At 31.5% G+C, this 12,259-nt stretch overlaps 1 protein-coding gene across 1 annotated transcript; it reads right to left on the bottom strand.

Annotated features, from left to right (window-relative positions):
• Positions 1-10,708: 10,708 nt before the first annotated feature.
• On the bottom strand, positions 10,709-11,723 carry LOC114411212. Its single transcript, XM_028374963.1, has 2 exons — positions 11,580-11,723; positions 10,709-11,289 (listed from the first exon to the last, which is right to left on the bottom strand). The coding sequence occupies exons 1-2, from the start codon at positions 11,721-11,723 to the stop codon at positions 10,864-10,866; spliced, it is 570 nt and encodes a 189-aa protein (XP_028230764.1). The 3' UTR covers positions 10,709-10,863.
• Between the last annotated feature and the right edge of the window lie 536 nt (positions 11,724-12,259).

Raw genomic sequence — 12,259 nt, 5'->3', positions numbered from 1 at the left:
CTAAGAGTTCTTTGCATGAATTGTTGATTAGAGAAGCCCATGAGGGAGGTTGATGGGTTAGGGTTTACAAGACTTTAGGCATTTTGCATGATCATTTCTTTTGGCAAAAAATGAAACATAATGTTAATAAATATTTTGTCAAATGCATTGTATGTCATAAAGCTAAATCTAAGGTCATAAGCCATGGTTTGTATACCCTTTTGCCTATCCCCACATCTCCTTGGACTGACATATCCATGGATTTTGTACTTGGTTTTCCAAGGTCCAAGAGAGGCAAGGACTCTATTTTTGTTGTGGTAGATAGGTTCTCAAAGATGGCTCACTTCATTCCTTACCATAAAGTGGATGATGATTGTGTGGTAAAAGACTTGTTCTTTAGAGAGGTGGTGTGCCTTCATGGACTGCCCAAAAGCATTGTGTCGAATAGGGATTCTAAGTTCCTAAGTCATTTTTTGAAGACTTTGTGGGGGAAAGCTTGGCACCAAGATTATTCTATCCACAACATGTCACCCCCAAAACGATGGGCAAACCATAAATCTTACTCTTTATCAACTCCTATGGTGTTTCATTAAAGGTAATTTAGAAACTTGGGTAGATTGGTTACCCCATGTGGAATTTGAGTATAATAGGGTGGCCAACTCTACCACTTCTCATTCTTCTTTTGAATTTGTTTATTGTTTTAACCCTTTGTCTCCTTTTGATTTGATTCCTTTGCCCAATTTTGAATAGAGATGGACTTTCCAAAGCTTCATTTATTAGGAACTTGCATGAGAAGGTGAAGGATCAAATGGAAAGGAAAATGGAACAATATGTTATACAAGCTAACAAGGGGAGGAAGAAGATGGTGTTTGATCCCGATGATTAGGTGTGGGTGCACTTAAGGAAGGATAGGTTTCCTTCTCAAAGGAAATCTAAACTTCAAGCTAGAGGAGATGGGCTTTTTCAAGTTTTGGAGCACATAGATGACAATGCATATTAAATTAATTTGTCCCTTGATTATCGTGAGTACACTTTTAGTGTCATTGATTTATCTTTTTGTGATGAAGGTACATTTGATTCAAATTTTAGGCAGATTATTTTCAAGGAGGGGATGATGGAGGTCCACCAATGGAAGAGCTTGAAGTGAAGGGGCCTTTGACAAGGTCAAGCTCCAAGAAGCTTGAAGAGGAACTCAAGAGGAAGCTCAACACACTTGGGGAGCATGGAGTAGAGAGATTGGATTTAAAGTGGCTAAATTTGAGCCAAATTTTAGAACAAGTTATTATATGTAATTTTGTATTTGGGCCTTTGTTGACCTTATTACTTGTTGGACCTCTTTTAGTGTGTTTGAGTCTTTCATGAGGGGGTTAGTATAAATAGCCTATATTTGACTTTGAGAAGACTAAGACTCATTTTATTGAAAGGGATAAACTTGGTGTGTTAGAACCTCTCTTGGTTATTGAGATCATTTCTTTGATTCTTATCTTGAGTTGCTAATTCAAGTGGCAAATCCTCCCTTTAACTCATCAATTCATCATGAATTATGGCATTGTTCTTCATCCCTAGTCTTGAGTTGGGTAATCTCCAATAGATTAGTTAATCTTTAATTAATTATCCCTAGAATTGATTTATCCTTTTGCTTAAATTGATAGATCCATGATTGTCACAACCTACCCTTCGACGGGAGGTGTTTACGCATAGTCTGAGAATTTTGAGAATATGGGTTCGGGAGTTGTTTACGCATAGAGAAGGTATTAGCACCTCACTCGCACGTCACAAGGGACGGCAGCCTCTAATCGAATGTGCATAACGTGACTTCAAAATTTATTTATTTTTCCTTTTTATATTTTTATATTTTTTTGGGGTCGACAAGGGGGTGCCCTTGCTCCTACGTATCCTCAGGTGCAATGAGGAATTCAGACCTACGTAGTTCTTTAAGTCTGAATGTTTGTGTGTTGAACTAGTTTTATGCTTTTGAAAGATTTATTTTAATTGACAAAACAAAAGGGTCGTTAAGGCATTGGACCTCGAAACGATATCAAGTGACTTTTTGATAGAGAAATTCAGTTATGAATTGGTTTTATTTTGGTTAGGTTTATTAACTTTCAATCTCTTTGAAGACAACTTTGCGGCACCAGTGATCGGTTAAGATTAAACTTTACAAAGAAAAAAGAGATTACCGATGATAGATGGAGGAAATGAATGTGCACATAATAACAAGGGGGACCCTACATCTCCAAAGACTTGAGATGAATGTGCACCTCGGCTTCGTTTCCTCTTTTTTCTTCTTCTTCTCTCTCAATTCTCTCAATATCCTTCAATGTTGAACCTTCTAACCCTTTAAAAACCCCCCTAGGATGCCTATTTATAGGCAAAAGGCCAATTTGGGGCAGTTGCAGCTCGCCCAGGCGAGTTGAACCTTAGCCCTGAAGTAAGGGGTGGTTCCTTGCTTTGCACTGTAACTAGCATTCAATGTCATAAGTCGACTAACAAGAATCAAAAGATCAACGAATGATAGTCCCCGGACGAAATTAGGGTCTGACAATGATCATTGGGGTATTAATGTAAGGCAAAGAGCGACTTTTGACCTTGATAATAAGCTTCAGTTGATTTTGGGAATCGATAATTAATTGGGGAAGAAATTTCATTAGGACTAGGATTGAGGAAAAATTGGTACTAGTGAGTCACAACTCCTGGTCACTCTTATTATAACTCAAAACCTCTCTTTATATTTATTTGTTTGTTTTCTTATAAAAACCAAAATCATAAAAATATTTAAATCCTCTTTTTAATCATCTCTACTGTTAGCTTAATAAACTTGACTAATTGGGAATATAACTTGTCCTTTAGGTTCGATATTCGGACTTTCGAGTCTACTATTACTATTGCGTAGGGTACACTTGCCCTCGTGCAAGCCTAACATATTTTATGCATCACATAGCCTTGATCTTTGATAAGCAATCCAAAACATGTTGTTTGTGGATCAAAACATTATGGAACACACCTCTAAGGTTCTTCTTGTATCACATATGAAATTAGGTTTTCAAAAAGACATATGTGACGAGAGCTAGAGGGTGCCTATTTATAAAAATTCAAATTGTAACAAGAATAATCGATTACCAACCAAGTGTAATTGCTTATTTTGTTCTTCGTATGCATTTAATCAATTAATTCGACATATAATCGTTTAAAGCAAGAGCTTGATATCGAACAAGAAAATAGAGGTTTCCATTATAATTTATTAGCACAATGTGTAATCGGTTACACTGAGCTTATGTGTAATTGATTATTTTGTGTGTAACTGATTTCCAAGTCTTTAGATCATTTCCCAAAATTCACTCAAGAACAAATTAACTAGTTAAATATCAATGTAATCGGTTACACTAGTATTAGTTCAAAAATTTTTAACACCAAGGCACTATGCACTTTTATGAGATTTAGGCTTAAACAAAAGATATAACTATCTATACACACATGCCTAGAGTCTAAAACACTCAATACAATTGTGCCTTATCATTAATTACATTTGTGGCCCTTGAAATTAAAATAAAAAATAACAATAAAAAGAGAAAAACTTCTTTTTATTGATCCATTTTTCCGCATGTGGGCCCCATGTAACATTAGTTCTTTCCAACCTTTAAAATTTGGAACCAGATGAAGGAAAAGAAGTTGTACTACACATTTTTTTGTTCCCTTCTATCATTTTGTTTATTTTCAAGGGCACCAAACAAAGACTTAAAGTATGGTATGAAAAATAAAGGAAAAAAATATACACCTATCAATTGAAAGCATTTTACATGTCTTGAAAAATATGCATTCTAAAACATTAATTACATACATAATTTGCCATAACATTCTTTTTACATGTGTGAAAATCATCTATGATGTTTCCTAGTAAAAAATATCTATGATTGATTCACAAAGATTTTTTCAAGAATTTTCTTTAAAAAAATATATTTCTAAACAAAAAACAATACAACATTATTTTAACTCATTAAAAATACCACCAAGTGCATGGATCAACTACGTGGAGTTTTCTAGCTTAACCAATGGTCTCGGGTTCGTGTCCTGAATATGCAGTTATGTTAAATACTTAGAGGAAGAGTTTTATCGCCTATAATAGTTTCTACCCAACTCAAACATGATTGTCCTCATGTAAAAGACACCTGTAGTTTAAAAAAACTCATTAAAAATAATTTTATTTAAAGAAAAATATACAAATTATTGGAACTAAATTCCATTTTGTTTTTGAAGGTGTACACATCATCCTGTTTAGATATGTGTATTCAAGGTCGGAAGAGAAATGTATCTCACAAACAATTGGCTGGCTAGAAGACAAAAATAAGAGGAAAAAAATAAAGAAAATATATAAAGAGTTATGATAAAAAAAAATAGAATATTTGTTGTTATGTTTCAAAATTATGTATATCTTATATTATTTTGTATGTGTGGATTTACATTTATGGCATTAATATATTTTAATTTGAATATTTTGATATATGTTGTATAAACTATTTTTTTACAGTAATAAATAAATATAATAAAATTTTTAAAGTGTATATTAATATCTCTTTGTATATATGTTTAGGTATATTTATATTTTGTAATAATTAATTTTTTGGTAATATATTTTTAACATATTCAAATTTATGAGACGAATGGTAATCCCCTAGTATTATTAATGAGATTTGAGTAATTTGTACGAAGGTTAAAATCTTATTGTCGCCAATATTAAAAAAAATAGATATGTAAATAAATTAAATTATAAATATATATTATTGTTTGATAAAAATTTTAAAAAATATTATTTAAAAATAATAAAATTTGTTTGTAATATATATATAATATTTTATCTCTTAATTTCTATTCATAATTATTATTTTAAATAATTTATTATGAAACATTTTAAATATAACTATAATTTATAAAATTTTAACTTTTAATCATGCTTTATTATTAGTTTAATGATATTGAATTATTTATTTAGTAGTAGTAAATATATGTGTAATTTTTGTCATCCTTCTAAGTTTTATAAAATATAGTAGTTGTTTCATAAATATTGGAATGTTAAGTGAGGGTTTAAATCTCACTTTTAATAATGTAAATTTGTTTTGCCTTTCACATCAACATGTCAAATTAATCAATTAGTGTGATTGTGAGGAAAACGTAAAATGAAATTAAGTCTTTTTCTATTTTTTCCACCAAATTAATTGTTATATCAATAGCCATGTTAGCAATACATCATGCTAACATTTTAGCCGGTGCTATACCAACAAAAATTATTAACTATTTTACACATGACTAATGAAAGAACTTTATTGTACATTAGAGGATGCCTAAGAGACCCAATATGCTACTAATGGTTTGTCTTGAGTGTTTTCAGAGAAGCATGGAGAAAATGTGTGAAGCATTGGCCTACATCAAAGGTTTTTTTAAATCTAAAGCATGTCCAACTTCAGAAGCAAGAAACTAGATGCAGAAAGGGATCATGAGTTCTGTGTCAAAGTGCAAATATTATAAATTGTATATGACTATAAGCATGATTCTGGAGGTAGTTTAAGTCAAGGGATAGATATCAAAAGCTATACATGACTTAAGGATCAAAAGATGCAGTGCAGAAGACAACAAGTACAGACAAACATGTCCACATAGTCGAGAAGCACACACCAGAAGTTGTGAAGAGCAATGCCATGCAACTGTGTATTGATGCACTGTCATGATAGGCTCTCTTGGTATAATGAATCTATTTGGAAAAGAAAAGAGTTAAGTCCTACATTAACAAGACAACCATGTAAAAGAAAATGAGTATCTTACATTTGCAATAGTCACAAAAGGATCAACACCATTTTGCAAAAGGCTCACTTCTATGAAGAGTAGCAGAACTCATGACTATGTTGGAGAAAGAAGAAGTCACGAACAACTAAAAATGACAAGCAACAACGGTACAATTTCAAAATTCAAATGGTGTGTGAGTTCTTCCAGCTAAGAAAGAAGAATGATCCAACTATATATGTGATGGAGACAACTCACTATGGATCTCCTTGGCCTCTAAGACTCTCAAGACAAGGAGCAATGGTCATCTTCGAGGGGTCTATATAAGGATATTAAAGTGCAACTAGAGTTCTTTGCTATGAAGGAAAATAGTATAGAGAATGTATAGGTCAGAAGCCATATTATAGATTTATATCATTAGCTTTTGATACTAGACTTCCTTAGCCCAGACTCTTTAGAACTTAAGAGCCAAATCTATCTAGCCCTAGAGAGTCTGTAAACATCTTATTAAGGGGAGTTTATAGATGGGTTTTCCCTATGAAATGTATTAGGTACTTGCCTATAAATGGAATTTGTTTAGGATAGGGAACCTCAGAAGAGTAATTAGGGAATTGCTACTTCTGGGGGTTATAAGTGACCATAATAGGTTTCTGTAAGAGTTAAGTAGCAAGGGCTACTAAGGGTTCAAAGTTTGAAGAGACTTTTTGAAAGAATACTTTAGTAGATAGCTTGCAAAGGCTTATAGAATTTTGAGCTAAAGTCTAAAGAGACTTTTCGAAAGAATACTTATAAGGAGCCTGTAGAGGCTTAGAGAATATTGAGGTATAAGAGCTCAAGAAGGCTTCAATAAAGAAAGAATACAATGACTTATTCTTATGTTAGTGGAAATCCTATAGGTGTAGGCATTGAACCTAACCCAAGGATAGGTGAACCTATATAATTCATGTGTGTAATGTATCCTTCCCACTACTTTTAATTTGTTTATTTTTGCATCTTTATTTTGAGAAGCTTTGTTTTTATAAGATTATATCATTCATATAAAATAATTTGAAGCTTTCTCAATTTTCTTTTCACATTCAGAAGCAACACCTACTTTTTCGTTTAAAATAGAAAAACAGACTCTACCTACCATGACTCGGATATCTTGAGTAGCTTTTGAAGCAGTATATGATAGTATTTTGGTGTGTTTATCTCAAACAAATCATTTTACAAAAAGTATTGTCAAGGGATAAAAAATGCTCTCAATGAAGCTTATGCAAGTTACAACTATGATATATCTTTGGTATTTCAAAAGTTGGGTGTTCTTTTGCAGAGAAAATCATAGACAATTAAGTGTCACTATTCAACTTCTTCTTCTAGTGACCTTTTAATCTACTTTAGTGATAGGTGGGCTTACAATAAATGTATCTTGTTGAGAAATATGATTATCACTTTTTATAAGACATCTTTCAAATGGTATACTACATCAATTATTTTTTATTTATCAAAATACCCTTATTACTTTATAATTTTTCTATTCATTAAACAATAATTTGCTATAAAATAAGATAAATTTATTATTCTCTCTTTCATGAGTATGAGAAGAAGATGATTAAGACATGCGAATTAATTAGGTGAAAAATAATTAAGTAGAAAGAGAAATGACAAGTTTCAATAATTTTAAGGATACTTTTAAAAAAATATAAAGTATTAACAAATTTAATATCATTAATTAAATTAACTAACTTTTTCAATAAATGAAGATTATTTAAAAGAGTGATATATATATATATATATATATATATATATATATGAATAAAAGTAATAATAAACATAATTAAATAATTTTTTGTTGATTATGTAAATTCTTAAACGGGTTCTTATATATTAACAAAAGTTAATAATTTTTTAACAAGTTCTAAATATGACAATGGGATAAGATAACAAGAGTCTTACCTTTTTTCCGTATGAGTATTGTTTTCCCATTTTTCTTTATACAATAAACGCATTGTCATTGATCAATTGATACATAACAATAAATGTCAAAAACCTTAAAAAAGTAGGAAGTTTAATATATAAATTTTGTTATTTATACAAATATATAAATTCAATTTTATGATTTAATGTCAGTATAAATAAATTAAATTTTATTAAGGTGAGTATTTATATCCTTAAACCCACCCTACCATTTATGTGTTTGGGAAAACCTAACGATAAATTAAGTAAAGCTAAAATTTCCAACCACCAAATATGTAGATTAATTAGTACGAGATTGTTACAGCTTAACAAGAGATTTTGAATTCAAATTTTATGTATTGAATTGTATATTAGGGTAGGGTAAGTAGTTATAGGTATATAGATATTTTTACCATACTTAAGTAGGAACCTATTTGAAATTTTCTAAAGGTGTAAAAAGTCCATTAAAAAATTAAAATAATATAACTTGTTTGGAAATGCAATAAAGTTATAAAATGTATAAAATACTTTAACTAAAAATAAACATTAAAATTATAAAGAAATTTCTATTGTTATGGAATATCCAAATTATAAATATAAGAAATTGAAAGTTATTTTCTTGTAAATATTGTCTTCTTGTTCCAAGTCTTCTTTGGCCTGTTATATACAACGAGCAAATCAATGATCTCTTGAAGTTTTGTGTAATTATACAAGTATTTTATTTTTTTTTAACCATTACATTCACCTCCCTTGTATGGCTGTTAATGTAAGATTTGTGGGGGTATTAAGAGAATGCCAGTGTAATATTTTTAACATATAATGATGTGTTAGTGTAAAAATTTCGAACTTAAAGGAGGTTAGTGTAAAAGACATAAAAAAGATGAAATTATGTGTAATTTGATAAAAGCTCAATGATGTTGCTATGATTTGGTGTACAATTTACTATAACCTAACTTATATTTTTCTTAGAGAACCTAACATATATATAACCTATATTATTCCATTCATAGTAATAAAATCAATACAAGATGGTAAATACTAAAAATTTTGGTGACTAGCATGAAACCTAGATGTTATCGTAAAAAGAACTTGGTTGGCTTGCCTCTTGATAAAATGAACCATGGTGTTTCGACATATACTAAGAAAAGTTCTACAAATTGTCACAATAGAACCACACTCAATGTAATTAGGACTGAAATGGGATAGAGCACCAACCAATTGCTTGTAATATAATTCAATAATCACATTTTGCGACTTTATAAGATCAATCCATTTTAGAGCAAGAAGAAGTGCAGTTGCCTCCACCTCATCAATGAGATCACTAACAAGCTAAGTCCCCCATCCTTCGATTGAATTTAAAGTTAAAAGAGAATTTTTATCTCAACCAAGTTTTGTTCCAAACATTTATTTTAACACTATTTTAAAGCCACCATCTGGAGCCTTCATTGATGACAACCCGTGAAGTATAGATGCTATGCCAAATTAAACTTGGATTATCGCCTAGCTGAGCCCCCAAAAAGGTCCATTGTGAAAAATATTTGGATTTGAAAACTCTAATAACTATAGCATCATGGTCGGTCAAAAGGTTCCAATCTTGCTTCTCTAACATAGCCAAATTAAAGTTATAAAAATGGCATAATTCCATGCCTCCAACCTCCTTACGCATACAAAAAGAAAAACATGAATCAATATGAAAACATGAATAAAAACCTAGGGAGATTTTTAAACCTAAACTATAACCTATTTGCTAGAAACAAATTCTTAAGTGCTGCTAGGTGCACCCAACACTAACCATAAAAAGACAGAAATACCCCTTACAGATTAAGTTGATCCGTAAGTTAATTTTTAAGACTTACGGATCAAGTTGATCCGTAAGTCTTTTACGGATCAACTTGATCCGTAAGGGGAGAAATTAGCAGGGGCGATTTTGCCATTTTCAAAGAATGTTGGGTGCACCTAGCAACACTTCAAATTCTTTTATGCATGCCACATTTTGGGCCCAGTTAACTTATCATTGGCAAATGGGAACAACTATTGACACTACTAGATTTGCTACTAGCACTACCTATGAGTGTCTTAATTTTTTTTTTCTTTTGAAAATTCCTTTTTCATGGAAACATGAATATGTTGGAAAAATACACAAGGGTATCATGTTTTCATTGTGTAAGAGGAAGTGCAAAAAAAAAATACACAACAAAAATGTCATTCATTGTGTATTTTATCAATGAAATCATGTTTTTGTTGTGTAATTATTTTGCATCCCCTTTTAACTCAACAAAAACATATTTCCATTTGTTCAATTTTTATGAAAAAAATTATATTAATTATGAAGCTAATTGTATTAACAACAACACACATTATCATTTTCAACTGTAATCAAATTAATTGTGATATAAATCATCTTTTTATTTAAATTTTAATTAATGATAACTTATGTTACCATTTTTAATTGTAATAAACTTAATCATGATAAAAATTTATCAAATTGATTTTATTACTATTAATAAAAGTAATTCTTATAATAATTAATTTGATTATGTTTATTAATGGTAATTTCTATCTAATTAATGCAATTTTAATTAAAAAGATATTGAATACTATTAAAAATGGTAAATTATATTATAATTAATTTAATTACTTTAAAAAAGATAAATTTAATTTATAATTAATTAGAAAAATTAAAAAAAAATAGACAATGGAAACATGTTCCTTGTGTAAAACGGGTGCAAAAGAATACACGATGAAAATATGATTTTGTGGCAAAATATACAATGAAATCTTGTTTCTATTGTGTGTTTCTTGCACTCCTTATTACGCAAAGAAAACATGATTACATTATGTATTTTTCCCAACAGAATCATGTTTATGTGAAAAGGGAATTTTTGAAAGATTTTGTTTAGAGCACACATGGGTAGTGCCAATAGCAAATCACTAGGGCCAATAGTAGCTCCCTTGGAAAATTTATGAAGCCCATGGGCTTGTAGCCCAAAAATAATGATGGCTAAAAGGAGTTGGGTTGGGTGATGCTAGGTGCACCCAGCATTATTGCTGGTGCACCCAGCACTTAAATGGAAAATAACTAAATACCCTTGTCAAATTTTTTAAAATATTTGTACACCCAGCACTTTCTCTTCCTTCCACGCCTCGTCTGTTTCGCTTCTTCTTCCTTCCGCGACCTCACTTCCTCAGAAGCTGCATAATGCCCCACATCATGAACGCCTCACGTGTCTGTATCGATTTCTTATCCCTCTCCACGTACACCCTTCCTCTCTTCACCACTAACCTAAAATGTGCACTCTTCTTCGCTCTCTCCACCATCTCCCTGCTTATCCCTCTCTCTTTCCATGCCCCAACATCCTCCTGGATCCACCGGAAGTACTCCAGACACACCCCTCCCTCCTCCCTTTCAAACAACCCACTTGTCGGATAACTTGAACATCTTTGCTTCCCATTATTGCTACAGTTTAATGTCGCTTCTAATTCGAACCTTTTCCTGCTACTGGATTTTTCTTCGCTTTTCCTATCCTTTGCAGAAACAACATTTGCCACTGAGGTTTTCTTGCCAATAATTGTCGGTTTAGTGTTAGTTGTAGAAAGTGTAGACTACAAGAGACGCAATTCAATTAAATTAATCTAATCAAAATTGAACGATTCAATAAGAACATGTTATTGGTACACATACATGGGAGATATAAGATGGATCAGAGGATTAAGGGAAAATGTAAGAATTCTGCTAATAAAATTTATTGATAAAAAAAATAAAAATTATACACATACATATGGCGTTAATATTAAGCAATATATATACTAATACTCCATGCATTGCACAACATATTCAAGCACTGCAATTAAGAGTAAATGGAGAAAACGAGTGTAAAGTGTAAGCAAATTACCCAGAGGGAAGAGACGAAGGCAATGGTGAGGAGGATGAGAAGGAGGAGTAGAGGAGTGTAAGCAGATACTGGAACCTTTTTCACAAGAGTGGAATCCGTTGTTAACTGTTTCTTTGACCTTTCAGTTATGAATCTCTGCATCATCGTACTATATATTCCTGTTTAGTTTATAAAAAGAGAAACTGAGTGACTGATTCTGGTTGAGAAGGATACAAAGAAGGATGATGATGTGTAGTTTCAATGTTCATCAAGTGTGTGGGGACGAGGACTTAAGGACCATTTTCAATTACTGATAATTATGCAGCAGAATATAAGTAGTGATTAGCACAAATTACCGACAACAATTATTGATTGATATTAATTAAGCATATTGCAACAGTGGCAACCACTATGCACCAACCTTTTTAAATAAGAAAATACACCAAGGGGCATTTCTGGAATTTTCAAAAAAATGTTGGGTGCACCAGTAATAATACTGGTGCACCTAACATTAGCCAGTTGGGTTTGGTTTAGTTCTTCTACTTTGCACTCGTTCTAGGACTCAGACAGACATCGTAAGAAATCTCTGGTTTTTTCGATTTAGGACAAGGATATGGTTAAGCCGAAGCAACAGAAGAAGCTACCCCAGCAGAAGCAACAACACCCACAAGTACGTTTCAGCTTCTGTAAAAAAAATTATT

Source organism: Glycine soja, chromosome 5, assembly GCF_004193775.1.
Source record: "Glycine soja cultivar W05 chromosome 5, ASM419377v2, whole genome shotgun sequence".
Taxonomy (NCBI): Eukaryota; Viridiplantae; Streptophyta; class Magnoliopsida; order Fabales; family Fabaceae; genus Glycine; species Glycine soja.
This window is presented reverse-complemented; position numbering and strand designations above follow the sequence as displayed.

Coding starts and splice junctions, on each gene's coding strand:
- LOC114411212 (XM_028374963.1), bottom strand. CDS start 11,723: ATGATGCAGAGATTCATAACTGAAAGGTCAAAGAAACAGTTAACAACG. Junction 11,290..11,579: donor CCTTCGTCTCTTCCCTCTGG/GTAATTTGCTTA, acceptor CGTCTCTTGTAG/TCTACACTTTCTACAACTAA.